Source organism: Teleopsis dalmanni, chromosome X, assembly GCF_002237135.1.
Source record: "Teleopsis dalmanni isolate 2A chromosome X, ASM223713v2, whole genome shotgun sequence".
In the NCBI taxonomy this organism is placed as follows: Eukaryota; Metazoa; Arthropoda; class Insecta; order Diptera; family Diopsidae; genus Teleopsis; species Teleopsis dalmanni.
Genome location: NC_051848.1, coordinates 2,071,564 through 2,094,885, shown reverse-complemented (window position 1 = coordinate 2,094,885; position 23,322 = coordinate 2,071,564). Strand labels below are relative to the sequence as shown.

At 28.2% G+C, this 23,322-nt stretch overlaps 3 protein-coding genes across 7 annotated transcripts; 1 reads left to right on the top strand and 2 right to left on the bottom strand.

Moving 5' to 3' along the window:
* Nucleotides 1–8,233: 8,233 nt before the first annotated feature.
* Nucleotides 8,234–10,315, bottom strand: LOC119690243 (reticulon-4-interacting protein 1 homolog, mitochondrial). 2 transcript variants are annotated; one of them, XM_038105263.1, is made up of 4 exons: nucleotides 9,584–10,315; nucleotides 9,290–9,498; nucleotides 8,613–9,218; nucleotides 8,234–8,560 (listed from the first exon to the last, which is right to left on the bottom strand). In XM_038105263.1, the coding sequence occupies exons 1-4, from the start codon at nucleotides 9,888–9,890 to the stop codon at nucleotides 8,453–8,455; spliced, it is 1,230 nt and encodes a 409-aa protein (XP_037961191.1). In that variant the 5' UTR covers nucleotides 9,891–10,315; the 3' UTR covers nucleotides 8,234–8,452. The 2 variants fall into 2 exon arrangements, with proteins under 2 accessions (XP_037961191.1, XP_037961190.1); XM_038105262.1 differs by having other exon boundaries at nucleotides 9,290–9,501; nucleotides 9,584–10,310.
* Nucleotides 10,316–12,498: 2,183 nt separating this feature from the next.
* On the bottom strand, nucleotides 12,499–13,267 carry LOC119662269 (cytochrome c oxidase subunit 7A1, mitochondrial). 2 transcript variants are annotated; one of them, XM_038071863.1, is made up of 3 exons: nucleotides 13,148–13,267; nucleotides 12,915–12,985; nucleotides 12,499–12,737 (listed from the first exon to the last, which is right to left on the bottom strand). In XM_038071863.1, exons 2-3 carry the CDS (start codon nucleotides 12,957–12,959, stop codon nucleotides 12,600–12,602), a joined length of 183 nt encoding a protein of 60 aa, XP_037927791.1. In that variant the 5' UTR covers nucleotides 12,960–12,985; nucleotides 13,148–13,267; the 3' UTR covers nucleotides 12,499–12,599. The 2 variants fall into 2 exon arrangements, with proteins under 2 accessions (XP_037927791.1, XP_037927790.1); XM_038071862.1 differs by having other exon boundaries at nucleotides 13,144–13,265.
* A 3,600-nt stretch (nucleotides 13,268–16,867) lies between these two features.
* Nucleotides 16,868–23,225, top strand: LOC119689379 (coiled-coil domain-containing protein 28B; the record flags this gene model as incomplete). Of its 3 annotated transcripts, XM_038104202.1 has the most annotated exon segments (6): nucleotides 16,868–16,886; nucleotides 17,112–17,161; nucleotides 17,229–17,421; nucleotides 17,504–17,699; nucleotides 21,498–21,854; nucleotides 21,936–23,225. In XM_038104202.1, coding segments are annotated over 4 exon segments (927 nt in total). In that variant the 5' UTR covers nucleotides 16,868–16,886; nucleotides 17,112–17,161; nucleotides 17,229–17,268.
* Between the last annotated feature and the right edge of the window lie 97 nt (nucleotides 23,226–23,322).

Below are 23,322 nucleotides of genomic sequence, written 5' to 3'. Positions count from 1 at the left end.
ATGCAAGAAAATATATTTAGAAAGTATTGAAACGCACCATGAAACGCTTGCTTCAAGGGAAATTTTTTTTTTGATTTTATGACCAATACTTTGGAGAGCTATTTGATATAATAACCACTTAGGAAATAGTGGAGTAAAGAAAACAGCCTGTTAATTTAATTTATTTAATTTTTATAAAGTATAATTAAAATTATAAGCTATATTATACTATGATCGAGCAACAAAGGACATCAGCTGTACAAAGGTCCACTTACTTACATACATATATACGACGAATTAAAGACCTCTTTGTATGATGGGCGCAAAACTTTTCGAACACTCCTCGCATGTTGAAAAACTATCATTCAAGTCATACAATATAATATTATATTATATATTTATATATTGAGTGATAAGAAAGGAAAATAATTAATTAACAATTTTACGGTGGGAGCAAATATTGTTTTAATTATCAATTTAACGTCAATACAAAATATATGCAAATTTGCTAACAAATCAAAATAAAGAAAACTATATGTTGCAGTTTGCAGGTGTTATCGGTCGAACCCATTTCATCAGAATTTCAAGGTCATTTTGCTCTTTTACAGCTGCAAGTGTTTACATAGAAAGAAACTCTCTGGCTTATGACAATTGATAAGGGATGAATGAAATGTGCCCTCCGTAGGTGGATACAGTTTGTTGCTATGCAAAATGTACAATCGATTATTGTCTTATCAGTTGAGGCTTATTTCAATTTTATGATGTAAAATGCTTACATTGGGTCAAAATTACAATATCAACTTCTTCATATACATGACTGTAAGTACACTAATGTACCTAATAGATTTCAGTATCTGTACCAAAATAAAAGAATAATGTACTCGTATCATGTTCCTATATGTTGAATTCTTCAAAATTGTCAGAATAATTTCACTTATTTTTTTTATTTATTTATTATATTATTTATATAATTATTATTTATATTACGAAATATATTGAAAATCCTATAGAAATTATTTTCAATTATTTCAAATAATTCTGGCAATATATCGCAGGCCCTTACTTCTTCTTTTAATGTGGTTGCCACTGATATTATTGCTATATTATAGTACACTATATTACAATAGCTATATTATAGTACATTCGCTGAAAAACAAATTTAATATTTAGTTTAAAATATAAGAAAAAAGAAATATATATGCGTTGTGCTAACGAGTTTAATCCTAAATAGATTTTAAATAATAACAGTGACGTTTAGTTACAATTTCTTTTATGTAAAAATATTTGATCAAAAGTTATAGATATTCGTAGCTAAATTTTAAAAAATATTTAAGTATGATTGCTTCTTGTAGAATAGAGGTTGAGATACAATCGGTGTAAGAAGCGATGGATTAAAATTAAAGCTCATATAAAGTTTATTTAATGAGATGTCATTGATATTTTATATTTTGATGCTTAAATAAAGATTTATATTTAAAACGTTTAATCAACCAATCAAAAAAAGTACTGAGGTTCCTTTGATCAGCTTAACTACATGAAAGTTCACGATATTCTCTATTTTCAATTTACTATAACCTTAATATTAATCAAAGTTTTATCGAAACAATTATATTTATACATATCTTTCAAGTCTTTTCAGAATTGAAAGGAAGAAAATTAGGTTAGGTTGAAGTGGTGGCCTTGTGCAGCAAACCCCACTTAAGGTCAAACATTGGCCCGTTGTTAAATCACGGATTAGCGTTGTTCGTACGTAGATCATAAGACCCTCAAAACGACCGTAGTGGTCCGCGTGAAAGGATAGGTAGTAAATAGTCGAAACGATTACGAAGAATATTTATTACCAGTAAGAATAACTACTGATAGTAATTTCAAATCTTTTGTCCACAAAATTGATAACTTTGTAATATAATATAACAAAATATAATATAATATAATATATTATATTATTAGTTAGGTTATCTTGGAAATTTGTTGCTGATAAAAATAACTGGTTGTATTGTGTATAAATGTCAATTAGCACGATGGGGCGTTAAAAACTTGATTATCATGAAAACATACTTTTCTAAAGTTCCAATGAAACGCTAAATTTATACGTTCAGTAAACAAAAATTGTCAAGGTCAAACATCACGATATCATTGTTTGGATTTACCGAGGAAAATCTTATATTAATTAAAAATAATTTAACTATTATCACTAAAAAGCTTCGGGGTATATATATGTATATGTACTCTAATAAAACATGTGGGTCTACGTACACCCGTATACAAAAGAATTTTGATCGAAATAATCAACCAACGGAAACGTAGATAATATATTTTTCTGATACTTATGTCACATCTATGACTTATCAAAGCGCTAAAATATCGTATCATGTTGAAATCACGTCATTATTGCAGGTTAAATGTAATGAATGTATTTTATATACAATCCCATATAAATGCATATATGTATATACATTTTAAAACAAAAACTTCTATAGTGAAAGTTAATTCAGGTATCTTGTATGCTACTCAAAAAATTAACAGCATTATCAGTTTCTTAACAGAACTTATGTACTGCAGAAGTACAGATGAAAGGCAAGTAACTTTAAGAAAACAATGATTTCGATAGCGTGACATTAAGTCATCATCATCAACATCGGTATTATAACTGGTATCCGAACTTGTCATCAAGTGTTTTAACCATTGTCGATTGCAATTCGATGTCATCCAATTAGCCACCCCTAGGTTTTTAGCTTCCTTCCAGTGTAGACATAGTCTACCTACCTGTTAATCGAGATCTACGGTGTCAAAGAAGTATTTTCCCAAAAAATACCTTCAGTTACCGAAACATCAAATCAAAGAAATGTTCTGATCGATAGTTTGAATCAGATATTAAATCAATTAAATGGCTATTAATTTAGTGTCTAATATCTTTCTATGCCTTAGGCTAGGTTAGCTTGAGAGGGCACGTGCTGATACTTTTGTACTTTTTGTTGACGAAAGAAACTTCATCATGGGCAAATAAAACTTCAAATATAAAGTGTAATCGTACTGCAAAATTAATATCTCGGTTAATTTTGAAAATTGTTACCCCAATTTCTATTTTTCAATTATTTTTGTTTCTTGAAATAAAGAATCATCTTTTTTTATTTTATTTATAATTATTTATGAAATAATCAATAAATATAATCTTACTGTTGTGATATTTAAATAATTTAATAAAGCCTAAAATACTGAGATCTTGAATTCTAACTTGAAAGTAGAAGTAGAATTTCTATTTCAAAACAAGAACTATGAAGCAGTGTTAAGCTTAAGTCATCGCAAACATTAAACGCTTTTATAAGACATCCGAAGTACAAAAGGTTAACACCAAGCTTACGCAAATCATTCCAAAATATACAAACTGAAGACCATATGCTCGAGAGCGTGCCATCTAAATTGGGCATATGGGCAATTTGAAAGCACACCTAACATTTGTGTGCGTGTAGCTATAGTTTATCAGCTGATTTTTGTTTTGGTTTTGTCTTCGCCAGAATTTTGATATCGTCTGATTTTTATTTATTTATAAATTTTGGATTTTTTGAATTTTTTTCGCGCATAATACATATTATGCGCAAATGTTTATATACATATGCACGAATATGTAAGAATTATTTTTGCTTATTGTCAAATCTTTTGGGTTGCTATAATAGAACGTACAGCACGTATCACTAGACAAAAGTGTGAACACTTCTTATCATTAATTTACTACTTGTACTTGTGAAAAATGCTGAATATTGATGAATGAGACTAAGACGAGACACACAAAGATTGAACTGGTGAACCATTGAACCATTAATAGCATTTTTATATTTGATAAAACTATGAGTCGACTGTATAAAAATCGCGCGACACTCTTAATACCATTTACTAAATTATAATTACTAAATTATAATTGTTTCTATCAATAGCTTAAATTGGACACATGTAACACTATTTTACAATGTAATATTGGGATTTTCAACTCAGGAATGCTCATAATACTAAAATGACTAATTTGTTTGAAAAGATACAAGTTCGGACTATATATTGAAATGACTTGTCACTCCTGACAGCTTAAAATATATGAACCAAAAGTTTCCTGTGCTCGCACAATTGTGATAAGTATATAGGACTTCCCTATAACCATACGCGGCTTTGCTTATCGACGATTCGAAAAAATAATAAAAACAAATATATTTTAGAAAACACATGTTAATAATTTTTTGAATATAATAACATACCATATTCTGATATGTAATCTTCTACGAATAAAACAATATAATGAGATATTAACAAAGTAAGAACTGGAACAGCTAGATAAATTTAATCCAGAATTCATTAGTAATGACGCTTAATGACATTAACATCACTTTAGTTTAGGGTATTGTTAAAAATGAACAATTTTAAACCTTAATGTTTTGATAACTAAACTATATCAGCATAAAGCATAGTGGATAAAGTTGACTAGAACAGGCGCCATTATTTCAATCCGTTGGTAAATCAGGGCAAACTAGTAACAAGAATCTTGCCAAATACAAAAATACATTATCCCACAATAAAATGAGACTAAACAACAATAACATCTGCCTTGTCAGTGTCCTGATATGGTAACAGAATGTCGTTCAAGTCATTCATTAAAGTTTCTACAAAAATTGTAATGTTCTTTTACTTCAAATTTTCTCCAGTTATTAGACCTTGCATGAGGCAAAGAAAATGTACTAGTCAATATCGAAAGACCATTACAGATAACGGTATGAAACAAATCATCAAACGTTACAATCTAAACGTTACAGTTACATGATTACCAATATTTTTTGCATGAAATTCAAAAAAAGGACGTTAAAGATATATGGTTTTAACAGAACAGGAACACAAAGCCCATAACATGTTATTTTTTTGGCTTTTTTGGCACCAAATTTCTGGACATCTATTTCCACGTTTTGGTGTTGTTAATCGTGACCCAAGATCATATGGATCGTCACCATTCGACTTTTTGTATGGATTAACGTTGAGTATTATATTTATACGGACAATTCCCAAACCCTCGACGATCGGTCAAGTTATGCTTCACCCTCTGCCAACTATATGATAACAAGTTTTATATCAGCTATTTATTTTAAAACGAACAGTTCTACAAGATATGAAGTAACGGAGTAAAATTTATATTGAAAAAATTAAAATTTTTATGATTAGCAAAATAAGAGAAAAATTATGCTACATAATCATTATCATGGACTATGGTCTGTGGTTTATGCGTGTTTCTTAGTGCCAAATAATTTAACTGTACCTACACTTTTAATACGATTTTATATTATAGTTATAAGGTTGTTCATTGAGACATGAGATGAAGTACAGTTTATTCCTCATTCAAAGAGCAACAACCCCGACAAAAGCAATTATTGGGTTGACCCTATATTATGGGTCACATGCTCTATCTCATAGCATATCTTCCTAATACGCAGCCTAGCAAAGCCAAAATTGACGTATTCAGCTAACGCACCATTTCTCTAAAAAAATCGGTATGGAATTTTTATAAATCGTTCATATCGAATAAAATGAGCTACTGAGAACAAAGTGCTGTCGAAAGTCTAATTTGTTTCTAAAAATAGAGCTAAAATAGAATAAACGGATTAGATTCACCACCCAAATAATTACAGAATGTCCGAATATATCAATAGTCACATTAGTACGCCTTCTTACTTATACCGTCGATTTGAGTGAGCAAACGTTATTATAAGTAACATAATATTAAGTGGTTATTAAAAGACAATAAGTATAGATAATTATCACAATTTTATAGTATTACACTATTAAATAGTTGTTACCGTATATATAAGCAATAAACTATGGGTGCGAAGCATAAAAGCAACGGTCGGATTTAAAATATCAATCTTCTTAGAGCGTTTGCGCACAAGAATTAAATACACTTTTAAGGTAGTTGTCAATCAGTCAGCTGTTAAACGGTAAACAAAAATGTTCATTTTAAAGAAATCAAAGAAAGATGGAGAATACTTTATAAAAAGAGCGACCTGGACGTTTACAACATGCTACATATGATAATAGCGTGCGGAATTCTTCCAATATCTAAACAACGTTATAATTCCTCATGGGTTGTAGAATATCCTCAACCTGAACATATGTACAATCGGCAAAATTTTTCGTCCGGACATCTTATGCGAGAAAATTTCCACTGCTACATAGAAGCAATTAAAAAAATAATGTATAGAAAACCAATTTTTAATAAATTAATTTATACGTTTATTTATAACTAGCAATATAATAACAATTTGAGCTTAATAGCAAATTTAAATAATTAAAAATAATAAACTTAACTTAAACTAAATTAAAATGTTTTAAATATAACATGAAGCCACAATTAAAAATTAAAATAAAATAAAATTTCAAAATAGAGAATTAAAAATAAAAATTGAATATTTTTAATTAATTTAGATTCGGGGATGCAATTAGACTTTTAATTGCACTTTCAATCGCTTCATTGCTACTACGCACCAAATTTTCATTATGCTTACGTTGCTCTTCCAGCATTTTGGTTTCCCATTCACGATGTTTTTCCGCTTCTTCACTAAAAAATTTTTCTATATTATTTGCCGTCCAACAATTTAATTATTTCTTTTTCCCCAAACATTTTAATTAAACATTCTTCCTCCTCTTTCATTCAATTTTTTCTTTTTATTTCCCTTTTTTCTCCATATTTTTAGTTATTTGATTATTATCCTTTGACAAAGTGTTATTTTTAATAAAATTCAAATTTAAATTATTTGTACCTAAGGTGTTTACGCAATGTTTAATAGTAACATTTCTTACTAAAAGTGATGTTAAACTACAAAAAGTGATGTTAATAAGTTAAAAGAGTGCTTTTAAACTAAATTCAGTTTAGGGTGTTTACGCGATCTTAAAATCGAAATCACTACGCGTAAACGTAGTGATTGATATTTAAAAGTATGATAAAACTTATGAAGATAAAATATAAAATAGCTAATGATTTATAATGTAGAGAAACACTCTATCGTAACATTTGAAATAATTATTTTTTTAAGTACTTTTGGTACAAAACCAATTAACAGCTAGAGTTTCCTTGTTATAGCTGTTCAGTGACTAATTACGTTATATTCTTAAAAATAAATAAATAAAATAAATGAAACCTATAACACAACTCAAGCCTTACCTCTTATCTTCTGTCGTTAACTTAATTTCAAAAATACAAACTTTTGCCAGTGTTTTAATCAACAATGTAGATATTTCATTTATAGTAACGAATCTTTGGAGTCTGCTTTAAGATATAAAATGAAATGAAAAAAATTATGAAAATCCATATTTCAATCATTTAACATTTTTAAATTTTCTACTACTCCTATTATATTTTCCATAACATTAAATCGTTGTTGTAATAATACAATATTAACAAAGCTATTAAAGCCATATAAATTACAAGTACTAATCTTTCTATCCAAGAAAAACGAGTATCTCAAATTTACTGTAATTGTATCACAATGTATTGTGTATGCATTGCCAAAACACATTAGTCATTTCTTGATATTTACTTAATTTGGTTTGTTATGCTGTTCTAATATACTCTCATATTATTATTTTTGAGAATCAAAAATCAACTTTAGAAAATGAAGTCAAGAAATATCAGTTTAACCGGTCATATAAACGATAATACCAAATAAAACAAATGAAAATAAATAAAAAAGGAATTTCCATTGTAAAATGCATCCTTAATCCAGAACTTATAAAATCATTTCGGATGATATCTTGTATCTATTTGCAAAAACGATAAATACAACAACTTAACTTTTTACAAATATACCAATTAATGAATTATATAAAATTGTGTATGAAAAGTATATATTTTTTATAACTTATTGTTTTTCTTCGAAAATAGCCATATATATTTTAATAATTCAATGTCTTTGATTTAAGATTGAAAACAAAAAACAAAAAATTATTTGTAAATAAAAAACAAACTAATTAACTTAAAGAATTCAAGTTAGGCTTTTAATTTCTTTTGCGGGCGGTTGGACTGGTAAATGGACTTGAAGCTGTATTTATTTGTATAGAATAACCAATCAGCAATATATTTCAATTATTTGCCATGTCTTCTGTGCTGCGCTTTTAGACAAGCTTTAAGCTATTTTTGTACGATTTAAAAATACTTTAACTTCATTTTATATTTTCACCATTAAATATATATGATAAATTTATAAAAATAGAAAAAGTAGTAATTTTTCTAGTAAATTTATTTAAAATATACTATTCAATATAAACAAACCGTCTGTCCGTCCAACAATCTTATTAAATTATTTTTACTTAAAAATATGTATGTAAAGTTTATCACCTAAAAACATACTAGGTTATGCTTACTACAGAACGTATCTATTAATCAGCCACAACTTTTAATTAAAATATTCAAAATGTTATGCAAAAGAACAAAATATATTTTTTAACGTTAACTAACGATAACTACAACCTTTCCACGTAGATGACCATCTTGCACCTTTTTGAATGCCTCTGGTAATTGAGAAAATTTGAATGTGCTATCTATTGAAGGCAACAACTGTAAAAGACTTTTTCAAAAAATTTCTTAAGTTAATAGATAAATAAAGTACCTTCCGTCGTTCAATCAGTTTCTTCAGAAACAATATGCCATTTGGTGATGGTGTGAAGAAACCCCATTTGACCAATCCGCCATTATTGCTTAGCGACTTAACATTTGTTTCCACTAAATTAGCTGCGTTTTTAAACAAGCCCAGACCCATACCAGAGCTATCAATATTACGCAAAAGGGGTGATGTAAATGTTATATACTGCCGGAATTTCAAATTTATTTTTTCTACGTGATCAGCGCCTTGACCAGCGCAATCTAATATAATATCATACGGTGCATAGTCGCGCAATGTATCCATTTCAACAGGATTTTTGTAATCCACAATATAGTCAGCACCCATACATCTTACCATTTCTACAGCATCTTCACTACAAGTTGTGAGTACTTGAACACCTTGTGACTTAAGCATTTGTATAGCCAAAGACCCTACACTGCCAGAGCCACCAAGAACAAGTACACGCTTATAATTTCCACCCCCAGTAGCTGACAGTGCTCCACATAAACCACCTATACCACCAGTAATATAGAGACCTGACCAACCAGTTAATCCTGCATACAGCACAGATGCAGCTTCTTCATTCGTTAAATTTGCTGGTGCTGTTGATAACTGAAATAGCAAAAACAGTAACACTGCAACGTTTTTAAAACGAACCATACAATTATACCATATGAACTCACACAATACTCAGGCACAGTCACATATTCCGCATGTGCACCATTCATTTGTAATGGCACTACTCCCCAAACTCGAGCACCTATGGGTAATTTAGGACTTACTCCCATACCACGTTGCACCAGTTCACCACTAAACTCTCTTCCAAATATTAAAGGAAACTCAATTTCATTTGGCTTACAGCGCATTACATTCAATACTTTTGAGCCATAGCCTTCTAAAGATAAGTTAAAATATAACCTTCTAAGTTTGCTTTTTAATTACAATTACTTATTAAATTTTTAAAAACGATTACTAACTCAACATAGCTACATCAATTGGATTCACTGTAGTACAACGGACTCGTACTAAGCAATCAGAAGCGCAGCGTATTTTCGGTATTTTTAAATTATTCGTATGCTGCAACTCTTCCAAATCTCCATAGCTGTGCAATTGCCACCCATTCATTTTAATTGTGGATTTCCTTGGCGGTATAGTATTATCAGCGTCATTAGTAACCGGCTTGTTTCCTGCAATCGCATTGGTGGAAATCTGCCCCATGGTTGACGGCAAACGCGTAGATAACCCACAATTAATCTTTCGTCCAGTAAAACATATATTTAGCATTTTAACATAAACTTAAAAACAAACTTAGTTTTTATTATTTACTTTGTTTTGGTTTGAATTTGTGAAACAATTAAACAGCTGACTTGAAACACACAGGCACACATAGTTGCATTTTTGGCAATATATTGCAATATTATCAATAAACAAATAAAATTTGGTCACTTTTCTGAAATCTTTTATACATAACACAATTTTAGCTATAATCTATGTATCCCCTACAATTTGTAATCTGCTGACATAATTCTTTTGTTAAATTTATGATTCAATTAAAAAATTACCCTTCCATACTTATTTGAAATTAATTAGAAAAAATAATATCTTCAATAGAATATATTGCACTCTCTGTTTCCTTGTCCCATGTGTTTGAATAGCTTCCACAAAATCAGTGGAATTGTGCGAGTCAGAACAATTTCACCTGTTATTATAAAATAAGCTTTTTTATATATAAATAAATTTGCAATTACTACCTCATTATATATGTATGGATTGATAATGTTTTATTATTCTTTTTGGCGAAAGAATTCAACCTCTTGAAAAATGTCATTTACGGCGAATATTGGTGTCATGCTTATACAAAATGGCACGATATTGCATTATCGGCAAACAGTATATAATTATAATCATATAATTATATAATTTTATATTAAAAAAAACCTTAACAAGTAGAACATAGAGATTAAAATATATGCATTGAAATGTTCATATCTCAACTGAAGATATCGTATTTAAATTTTTAGTTAAGTATTTGTTGTACCACAACCAAAAGATTTGTTGGTTGATTCTTTCGCAAAAAAATTGATGAACTATAGAGATCATTACTTTTAATAAAACTTATTTTTGAATTTTAAACTTAGATTTTGTAAAAATATACTCTTTGAACTCAAATTCAGAAAACATTTGCCCAACTTGATAAGAAAAATGATTATAATTTTTGTCCACTGAATAGCGCAAATATTTTTCTCCAGTTGGTTTAGAATAAATTACCCAACAAATTGAAATCAAATCATTGATTTGTATCTATGAATTTTATAAACTATGTATATTAGGTCTGTTCCACGAGCAACTCATAGTAACTATGAGTAACTCTGTGTATACACAAGTGCGTTCCACCAACAAATGAGAGCATCTGAGAGAACTTAACATCCCTGTAGAAATTTAAAAATGCTACACAGACTTTACTAGTACATTTTATTTCAATCAGCTATTTTGGTTTGAATTTAAGTTTTTGTATTGTTTATTTACTCGGCACTGGTGTTCTCACCAGACTTTGCACAAAGCTGTTCCATTAAAATCTGTGTAAAGAGCATAATTTGGCACTTTATTTGTTTTACGTTCTCAGTTTGTACTTTACTTGTGTTTTACTTAAGTTTTACTTCGAGTAGCTCGTGGAACAGACCTATTATTTGAGAGAATTTCATCTAAAAAACTTACATAGAACAGGGATGCAGGAAACAGGGATATTACTCCTAAATCATATTTACTAACCATCGGACGAGTTTTCAAGTGTAACAAAATAATGTTACATACTTCTTTTCGCAAATGATGCTATTTTTGGACACATTACCACTTTAATATAAAGAATTTAATTTTAAAGATAACATTTCTAAACTAGTGAAATATGTTCCATCTGTTACTAAAACACCTAATTGTTCTTTAATAGCTTTGACTATATTAAAGACTATAATTTGAATTACTAGTTCAATGATTTTCTCCGTCCACATTATGAGTTGTATAAAAAACAAACAAAACGACCGAAGTGTCACGCACTTGTGTATACATAGTGTTACTCAAATTTACTACGAATAGATCGTAGAACAGACCTATTATCAACATATAACACCAATACAAATTTCAATTGTCGTTTTTAATTTCATTATTTATGAGTTTGAACTAATTCTCTATTTAAAAAGTTAAAAAAGTATATTAAGCTTTATCTATCAATGATTAAGTGTTGTGACCACCGTCATTTAAAGGGAATAGCTCAACTGTATGATGTATTAAATTTTGAATTTTGAATTTTGCCAATATATTAAGTATGAGCTATACTTCAATGAGTTACTTTCTTATGCAATATAGGAAATAAAATTAAGTTCTTTTTGTTTCACATTACAGCATAATAAGTACTAAACGGAACATAGCGATATCATCCAAATTTATCTGTCGCAGTATTGTGCGCTCTATATACACATAACTGTGGGTAGTGTTATTACATTTAACAGTATTGAAGCAAACTTTTAAGAAAAGTTTTTTGCAACGAAATTAATGTCCGGCATGAATAGTAGTATAAAAGGAATGATTTTCATTTCTTTTATACGCGTTCATAATTTGACTATGAACGAAAATATTGCAAAGAGTTGATTGTCTTGACACATTGGGTCAAATGTGCAGGATATAAATATCTTTTGTCTTTATATATATAAAGATAAACTTTTTCTTTTACAGCCGATCGTTCTGTCATCTAAGCAATCGAAGGACTTTATTTTTGTAGAATATTTATATAAAATCATTTTGAAAGAAAATTTTAATATATTTATAACAATTAACTGAACAGTCACTTTTAACTGAACAGTCACAATGAAAAATATCTTAATTGAAATAAACTATATATTTATATAATCTATTCACAGATTTAATAGTGTTTATATTTCATTTCGGTTATTTTAGCAAATTTTTAATGTTGTTGTCCATATTTGTGGTATATATATAACCTTATTTCTTTTTAAAACCCATTTGATATGCCATTTGAACAATACCCATTAGTCCAAGACCACAGCAGGCAATAGTAATACCAAATAGAATTTTATCCGCTGGTCCGCCTTTTAAAAATACGGGTAAATCATTTTTAGCCTGAAATGAAAAAATGTGGATAAAATTTATTTAATTTATTCAATTTAATATCAAAAATAAGTATTGTATTCAATATTTTTATAAATTGTAATATTGTAATTATTGAATTGTAAACAAATTGACCATTGTAAACTGTTTTATTAGTGTTAATAATTGGATCATAGAGTTTATTGTTACCTGAAATTTTTTAAGATTTTTTTCAAAAGCTTCTTGTAGCGCCATGCTTGGATTTCTTTTATTATGTAATGCTAAAATGTATTAATATTTTTGATTAAAATTTTTTTTTAATTTATTTTTATATTTTATTATTTTAAATTATGATTTTTTTTTCTCATTCATCTTCCAAGTATATATATTTTTAATTATTTTTCATATTATATCACTTTAATTATTTTCACATAATTACCTACTCAGCTACTAAACGACAGTTGCAAAGGTTAAGTGTTTTCTAAAGTTTTGGTTTCAAAAATAGATATCAACACACAATACAACAGATGCAGTAACAAATTACTTGCACTCATTGATTACTTTGCGGATAATAAAATGAATGCATATAATGTTAGGAATCTCGCTCTATAAAATCATGTGAGTTTGTGAAAGCAATAATTTGCAAGCGTTTTTACAACTAAATTTAACATTTAAAACTAATTAAATGGCTGACACCTTAATAAATTCAATAATCGTATATTTTTAAATCACAACCAATAATTAAAATATTTTTTCTATTACTTCTATATCTTTTATATTATATTTTTATTAAAACTTTTTACAAGTCCGCAAAAATTTTAATAAAAGTAGAGAGTTTAATAATATATGATAAAGCATTTTATATTTATAATTAGTACATAGAATTTCATAATAGATTATACTTAACTAGAATAGAAGATTAGAACGTTTATATGTTAATGCAATTGTAAAACAGAAATAAAACAAATTATAATTGCGTTGAAATAATTATTTTATTATAATATTTATAATATTCATAATGTAAGTTGTAATGTGATAATTCTAATACCTAAACAATACTCATCTATTAGTATGTTTATATCCACTTTTATAATACGTTAGTCGCCAATTTTAGGTTAAAAGAACTTTAAGTGTTTAGACTTCAGTTTTAAGCATTTAGTGAACTGCAAAACAAAAAATAACGAAAAACAGTTCGCTTTTGTGTGAAAATTGCTTTTCATAAAATTCGTTCGTATACTTTATCTTTGTTTTTAGTTAAATTCATTTAAGTAACATTTTCGTCCTTTTATTTATTTCTGTTTTTAAGTTATTAAATAAATCGATTTTCGACCAGAAATTATAAATTTATTCGCTACTCTATTTTTAATTATAATTTGTTTTTCGAATCAAAACTTTCAACCTTGATTGTCGCATTGGCATGTCTCTAGAAATCAACATTTTAAAAAATAAATACCCTTTTTTTATTCAGGTGACGACCGTAGGCAATACAACCCATTGGCAATTATCTTTTCCAAAGAAATGGAAATCCGAAAAGTTGTGTCTTCTTTCTGTAGTCCTTTCAACAATTCACATAGCTCCTTAAAACATTTCAAACTCATGCGAAAATTTTTTTTGAGAAAATTTAGACCATTTTTCTGTCAATCCACTTCCCAGAATTTCTTTGTTCTTTTCTGGGAAAAAAAATGCTAATTTTAAACTTTATTTAATAATCACAATTTTAAACTTTATTTAATGACCGCAATAAAGTCCAGCACTTCCACCGGTTCCTAACAATTATTGTGAAAAGTATTACTATTTCCAGTACATTTTTTTAATTTTTTGGTGCATTACACGACATTTACAATATTCAAATATTGCTTCGTTTCTAATATTAATAATTTCACACATTATATATTATATTTTTTAAATTTTCCGCGCTTCCCATTTTAAAATATTTATTATATATAATACCGACATTTTTCTTTGTGTTTTATTTGTAAACAAAAGAAAGTTCTTTTATAGCTTTTTTGACATATAAAAGTTCTAAAAGCTGTATAAATGAGCTCATTAGAGAGTGAACGGTTTCTCATTTATATAAATGAGCAAGTGTCTAAGGGCCATGTTATGCAGCGTGTCTCGGGCACGGCATGAGTACAATTGTTGTTGTTTTCAATGCAAATTTTAAATTTGAGAGTGAGAGAAAAAACAGTATGGCCGTTCGAACTCCGGCATGAGAGCCGATGTATTTGTGCCCCGGCACTAAGGCAAAAAAGTGTTGTTTAGTAATAAATTTCAAAATTTGCCCCTTTAAGGAGCAAATAACTACAATTGTAATACGTTTTGGAGAAAAAATGGCAGTAAGCAACACAGCATTTTTTTTATAAATCACTAATAATATAATTATTACACTTTCCGATTTTAAAGAAACGCGTAAGTACTGTTAACAATTATTATAAGATAATATAATAATAAATTAACATTATTACAGCCTCTATGAGTTTTTTCATGCGAGTTATTTTTGGTGGCAAATTGAAAGTGAGCCTATCTAAATTTCCTTTTAAATTAAGGCACAACCAAGAAGTAGTAAAAATACAAATAAATTAACATTATTACAGCCTCTATGAGTTTTTTCATGCGAGTTATTTTTGGTGGCAAATTGAAAGTGAGCCTATCTAAATTTCCTTTTAAATTAAGGCACAACCAAGAAGTAGTAAAAATACAAAATTGGCAATACTGATATGACACTCTGCATAACATGCATTTTCGGCATAGCCCGAAAGAGCGTAATTTGCCGTGCCCGAGACCATCTGCATAACATGACCCTTAATGAGACAGTGTGTACATAGTATAATAGAACGTTTCCGCTACGTATTTAGTAAGCTTCTTTTACTGAGTAAATTGCATTAACCATACAAAGAGCTTCCGTGCTTTTTCATTTACTATAGAATATAGTAAACAAAATTTGACCAAAGTTATACCAAATATGACGAATGCAACATTGGAAATGATCGAAATTTGACATATTTGACACATGACATAAACATAAACAAACAGTCAGAATTCAAAACAAACAACAGGTAAGAATTTTTTTTTAAACCTTTTTTTTTTTTTTATAAAATATATAATTAATACATAAAAATATAAAAATAAGTTTATCAAATTTATATTTCATATAATTATAATATTTCATATATTATTTATTATGTTGAAGCTATCTGAGTCAGTGCACTTAAAGCACTTTTACTCTTTTTTAACTCGAAGTATTTTATATAAAATCTAATTATATAATTATATATACATATAATTATATGTTGTTTTTATTTTTAATTTATGAGTTATTAGTATTATTATTAGCTATTAATTAACATCGCCTTATTTCTTTTCTATTTGGATTGTGGTTATTTAATGTTCAAACTCATTTTGAAGCCCTCTGTTGTCTTCTCAGAACCGACATACGGATTTCATTTTTATCTCAAGTAGTAACTCAGTAAAATTTTATTCCTTATTTGATAATATTTACTGCTCATACTTATCAAAAACCAGCATTTCCTTTTTTTAGTAGTTTATAATAGTTTTCTTTGAATAAATAGATAACATGACGATGACATAGTTAAAGTTGGTGGGTATCATATCCAAGAATTAATGATAGCACAAATAATTGTGAGTAACTCACCGAATTGTGAGTTTTCGGTGGCCAGCATGACTGACTTTAATTAATATTTTTACTCAATGCTTTAATTCAGGCAATTATTTTGGTTCTGCATTAAGTACTATTGCTGTAGTACTACCATCCATTTTTTATGATATATAAAAAATATTTTCCACAATGTCAAAATTTTGTGCACCTTTTTTTTTATATGGTGTTTAATTTTTTGTGCGAAATGGATGTTGGTCCTAAACTTTATTGAAAATAATCACATTTTTCAATTATTAAACTGTAATAAGTTTGATTGTAGAATTCTGCAATAATAATATATTTATTTATGCAGATTCATATTTTACTTTTTCGTTAAATATTTGTTATATATTAGTATTTTTAATACAGCCTAACTCGCACACGACCATAATAGTACATAATTTTAAAATTGAAGCCGAGTATTATTGCTTTCAAACAGACAATTCGGCGTTTTTCAGTGTTCTACAGCGTAGCAAATATTTTGACAGTTCTGTATATCAAAACTGGGTGGAGAAGCAGTAATAAAAGTATTTGATAATAAATATTAAAAAATAATGTCTCAGTCCAGTTCATGTGCTTATGTATTTGTTTCGAACGAGATCATTTTTATTTTAGTTGATATCAGTGAACTATAATTTGTTTAGTTCACATATTTTGTATTGTTGCATTTTCTATGTGTTTTTTTTAAGTAAACTAAATATACTGTTTAATTGTTTGTTATTTTGTTAATTTATGAACATGAAAATTTATAGTGTTGATTCGCAGAGTTCAAACTTGGTATAAGAATCTAAGTTGTTTTATAGTAAGTAAATATAAAGTAAATTAATATTTATAAAACAAATTCTAAATTTTTTCAATAACATTAACAGAGGTAACAGAAGAAATACAAAACCGAATTTTTCAATAAATATGGAACAAAATGACGAAGTCGTTGAACGTCAAAAGCTAGTACCTAATGATGTAGAAACAGAAGAAGAGCCTACAAGTCAAGTGACAACAGCTCCACAGAGTGCGCCGAAATCAGCGCCCACGCCGGCTTCCCCTGTACCGCCAAATATAAATGTACATATTGCTTTTTATATGACATCTATATGTATATATATTTTTCAAAACTTCAGCAATTAAATTTATTTATTTACTATAGGTAAAAAGTATATCCAGTGGTGATACTACACGTAGTCGCAATTCAGCTTCCTGCTCGATTGAGCGTACTATTTCCGAGAAAGGCCAAACTTCGGCAAAAGTGACCTATGTAAATGAACGTCGACCAAGGCCACATCTTTATAATACTAATGATGAACGTTTTGAATTTAAATCTCGTCCGCGAAAATTACTGAAAGGTAAATAAGTTATAATAAGTTTTATGTACCATCAATAGTGTATTTACAGTATATATGGGCGTGGTGCTTTACATTCTGGAGGAGTTCATTAACGTAGTATTTATTTTTTTTACACAAGATACGAAATCATCTGCATCTCTGTGCTTAAAATGAATCAAACAAATTAATTTGTTTATTGCAGTTTTATTAGCAATTATTTTTTTGTTTATTTTCAAATATTCATAGACCATGATCTATTTAATTTCCACGCCTATTCTTCAATTGGTTTATAAATGGGAGTTTTCATTGTAAGATTGCTGGCATTCTCATCCAGTTTCTTGTTAAGTTAGTTATTGTCTATTTGTATATTTTATATAGCATCGATGCTATTTGTAAAAATTTGCTCGGCAATTTAATACAATGTATTAAACCCTTATAGCATTGACAGACGAGCGCGCATAATTGTCATTAAACAGCCTCAAATGATCATTTTAAAAATACCCTGACAGACGGTATAATTATCATTAAGAAGTAGCTGTATCATATGTTTTTTGTTATTGAAAAAGTGAGAGAATTTTAAATTCAAAATGGATAAGCAAGTAAAATTAAAGAAACTCGCTTTAATTTGTTCAATTTAAAACTACAAATGTTATTACTATGAAAACTAAATTCACAGCAAGAAGAACATTGTTCGCAAATCTGTATTGTTTACACTTTGACAACCAATCAACCGCTTGAAATTTGTTAAAATGTTTATTTCGTTTAACTTGCATATGCAGCATTACCATTTCTAACAACCTAAACGAGAAATAACTTGGGTTAAATTCCGTCATTTAAAGACCATAAATGATCATTTAAATCTGCTAAGTGAGCAAATAAATTATAACTTAGCCCCTTAATGATAATTTCGCTCCCCTTTGTCAATGCTATTAGTATAAAAGGACAGGTTTTACTGTTTTTAACATCTTTTCTTTCTAGCAAAAATTGTATATTTAAAGTTTCCAGGAGTTCTGTTTAAAAGTATGCAGAAAATGTGCGCTTAATTAGTATTAATTTTTACTTTACAATAACAAAATTTTATTATTTTATTAATTAATTGAGTGTTGCCAACAGCTGTTTCGAGTGTTGCCAAATACCCATCACGGTAGTCTTCGAATTATTTCTTATATTTTATTATTCAAAAATAATTTTTTGAGACTACAAGTACCAAGAGTTGAACTCGTGCTCTGCCAAATTTGAAGCTTAGAGTCATTGTTCATTAGCCAACTAATGAACTTGTTCAAACATACAAGTCAAATAAAGCTTTGGGTCAGTTGGCTAATGAAATTTCAATTATTCAATAAAATAATAAATTTTTATTGTTGTAATTTAATACTACTCGAAATACATTTCTATTGAACACAATAGTTTATAATAGCAATTTAGTTTCTTTTGTCAAAACGAACGTTAAAATTCAATTTATTAATTTTTACAAAATAAATATGGTTATACAGATGTAGCTACTAGAGGATCTAGTCCTTTTCTTTAAGAAATATTCCGAATTATTATTAAATGTTAGATATGTCAACAAATATAAACTATTGTTATAACACTTTTGAAAACCCTAAAATTATATTTGCTCTTTGAGTTTCTTTGAAAACTGATGCGTACAACTTAGACAACAAGCTCCGGGAAGTCGATCCTAAAACCAAAGTAAATTCCTTATGAGCAAATAATGTCATTTAAATATGTATTTTCAGAGTGAAAATGTGATTAATGCAATATATCCCAGTAGAAAACGGATCGATCCGTCATCGAAGACGTCTTCAAGACATGGATACATACATGAAGACCGATCGATCCAAATGTATGACGGTCTTCGAAGACACTTTCATACAAATTAGCCAAATGTCTTCAATGAATTATTGCGTACAAGTCTCGAAGACATTCTCGAAGACCATGTCTTGCATAACGGACGCATTCGACAGAAAGTTGTGCGCTCTTAGTGCAGTGCTCATATAATTTTTTCACCCTTTTTTTTATTTCTACTCTTTTATTGCGCTCTTTAAATTTTAAATAAATTTCAATTTTCTCTTTAAATAAGTAGAAAGAAATTGTTGTATTTTGTACTTTTATTTATTTTATATAATAATTTTTTACATTACATTCAAAATTAAAAGTAAATTATAAATTTTATTAAGCCATTAAAAATAAATTAAATTAAACAATAAAACTTAAAAACTAAGAAAACATAATGAAAATTAATTTAAATATTTAACTTAATATAACTTAGCATATCTAAAATTAACTAAAATTAATATAAAATAATTTATAGCATTTCGCTATCATCAATTGTTGAAGTTTTATATGTTTTCAAAAGCGTTGAAAAGAATTTTGGTACAATTGAACCTTCTGATCTTAAGAGTTCTAAAATATCATTACTACAACGCCTGTTAATCCTGTGTTTTTTAAATATAACAGCTAATTTTTCACAAGTGTTTTCAGTTTTTTTTATTTTCAACATCCTTTGTTTCGTTTCTAAAACAACTTTCACTGGAATTATTGTCTTCAATATTAATATCAATATATTTTCCAGGAGCTAAGTCAATATTTAATTTGTTTTGATTTAATTTCTTTTTTTTAATATTTCATAGTTTAATGATTTTGTTTCTTTATTCATTTTGATTTTTTTAATATTTATTTCACAAATGTTTATTTACTTTACTACTTTAATGTTTATTTACTACACTTCAAAATTATTGCGTCACTTCATTTATAAAACATAGCGTCATCTGAGGCAAAATTCAAATACGTTGCTATGATCACTAAAAATGAGAGAGAAAGCAAAGAAAGAGTATTTACATTCATGTTTTGAGCAATTGTTTTGCAAATTTGCTTGAATATGCGGACGCGGTATCAAAGACCGTCTTGAAGACAATGTCTTCGAAGATCACTTTTTCTACTGGGATATGCGTAATTTCTTTATCGTTTTCTTCCGAGATGTAGTTTTTCATACTCACACACAACCATATTCCATGTATACGAACTGATAATCAGTAGAATCAAAACTTAATTCGCAGAAAATTGTTTTCAACTAGCAATCCAGTATGCTTCGGAATAAAGGCGTAGTAAAGTTAAGCAAATAGGTGCTGCTCCCTCTTAAACTTAGCCGAAAGTTATAGCAATAATAAACTTAATATTGGAAATAGGATTCGTGGCATCATTTATCAATGGTTAAAGGCCTATGCTTTAACTTAAAGCATAGGCAGGGGTATGCTCACAAAATCTTGTGCTATAAGTGTAAAGAAATTCCCAATTTTAATGTAATGACCATTTATATAAATTCAAATTCAATTATAAAATAAATATAATAAACCTTTAAATTTTATTGTGAGGAATATTTTAGAAAATAAAGTTCAATTGCAAGAATTGTTCCTAAATTTGACAAGTAGAGTTTGTATAATTTCATAAGAACAAAATGTTATTGAAGATCCATTAAAGACATCATACATGGCTGCACAGTTTTATTTATCCATAATGTTTGCGTTATTTGATTTAAATTAGTAATTGATTTTAATGTTTAGAAATTACATTTTTATTTTTATTAATTTAATTTTTTCATTTCTTACACATATTTCTTTTATGTACTTTATTTGCTGTTTACGTATTCAAACACGCACTGGATTATTTTCATTTTACAACAAATTTTTATCTTCATACATTGGCACATTGGCACATTGACTATTGTGCTGTTATTACTGTTGCCGTTGCCACTGTCGTTGCCGCTGCTACAAAAATAATGTAATATGCAATTGTTCTGTCCACTTAAAAATTTAACAGAAATTGGCATACATGATGGTAGCAGTAGTCAACATAGCATAAATAGCATAACGCACATAAGTAGTGAAACATTCGACAACAGTAATAATAATAATAACAACAACAATAACAACAGTAACAATAACAATAATGACACAAAAAGCAACAATAATACACCGACACTAAGTCGGCGGAAAGCAAGTAATGGATATACAAATGCTCCTCCGGTACTTAGCACCAATGACCATAGTAGTAAATTTGAAGATCGACCAATTAAACATCATTCCTTTGTGTCAGAAGTTCCCGATGTTAAACATATGGAGCGTGCATTGTTGGGTCTCTTAGATGATTTTCATTCAGGAAAGCTAAAAGCTTTTGGTACTGTATTTCTATTATCATACATACATACGTATACATGTATATATTTAATAAATTTTAATGTTGTTTGTATGCCTCTAGGTTCTGGTGGTACAATGGATCAAATGACAATAATTCGTGAACAGCAAGAGAGCTTAGCAAAACTGCATTTTGAATTGGCTGCTGCTGAGGAAGATTCACTTGAGAATGGCAACGATTTAAATGCAACAAAAGCACAAGAAAACATGTTACAACTAGTACAGCGGCTAGAACAGTTATCAATTTCAATAGAACAACTACAAACAAGTCATACTGGACTTTAGAACCATAATTTGGTTAATTTTTTTGTTTTGTCTAATTTCAAATTTTATTGTTACAAATGTGATTTATCAAACTACGATTTCATTTTCCTAACTGGTCTGTTCTGCGTTGTTTTCATGTCTATATACATATGTATGTATTTTTTAATGCAGTTAAAATATTATCTACTAATACTTTAAACTAACTATTAATGACAATTTTTTATATATAATTTGTTGTTGACGAAAAATATGTACATTCTGCACATATGAGGGAAAATATGAATTTCGTAAATCGAATTTTTCTATAAAGCTTTTAAATTAAAATTTAATTTACAAGTTTTAGATAATTATTTGTATTCTATGTATAAATAATTTCAGATATTATCTAAAAACTGTTTATCTTAAAACATACTGTTTACCTATTTCTACAATTTGAAAATGATTTTCCTTAATTGCGCCTGTTCGAATATAATAATACAACATGTAGAATTTATTGTTTTTAATTAAGCTTGTTTAAATATTAGGAAGACACCATTCTTGATAAGAGTATAAGGCGGACACAAAATTTCACTGTTATGATCTGTCAAGAGCTTAATTATTCAAATTATATTTCTATTCCCGGTTCGATTAAGAGATGAATCTGAGCTTATCTTATTGACATCTTTTATTGTTTTTAGAGATAATTTGTCGAGGTCCAGAAAACCTCCATGGTTGAGTTGATTGTATTGTCTATTAACATTTACATTCTGAAATATTTTGAATGTGTCATATTTATTACAATGAATGAAATAATATCCAATATCCAGGTAGGCTAAAGTAGATATGAATATATAAGATCCATGTGATACAATCACATAACGAATACGTTCTTTTTGGTAACGATCATGTAAGCATGTTAAGCAGCCAGCCAAAATACAATTCTTAATTTCATACTATTAATACTATATTTATACTTTTTAAGCGTGCCTGAATTTAAAAGGTACAAAAATACCTGCAGATAATTTTATAAAAAATGTTTTTATATAAATGTATATAAAATGAATGACACAGAAAAGTTATTGGTAAGCATTTTATATTGTATTTGAATTTACATAAAAGTATGTAATTTCTTAGGCTTGTCCATGATAACAGAGAAATGTAATTAAATAAGGAAGATTAAAAGAGAGCGGCGTATTGACCAAATATTT

Bases quoted from the DNA above. Each gene is read 5' to 3' on its own strand.
- LOC119690243 (XM_038105262.1), bottom strand. From the start codon at position 9,890: ATGCTAAATATATGTTTTACTGGACGAAAGATTAATTGTGGGTTATCT. The intron at 9,502-9,583 runs GTTAGTAATCGT...ACTTATCTTTAG, and splicing joins AATTGATGTAGCTATGTTGA to AAGGCTATGGCTCAAAAGTA. The intron at 8,561-8,612 runs GTACTTTATTTA...AGTCTTTTACAG, and splicing joins AACTGATTGAACGACGGAAG to TTGTTGCCTTCAATAGATAG.
- LOC119662269 (XM_038071863.1), bottom strand. From the start codon at position 12,959: ATGGCGCTACAAGAAGCTTTTGAAAAAAATCTTAAAAAATTTCAG. The intron at 12,738-12,914 runs GTAACAATAAAC...TTTTCATTTCAG, and splicing joins AAAATCTTAAAAAATTTCAG to GCTAAAAATGATTTACCCGT.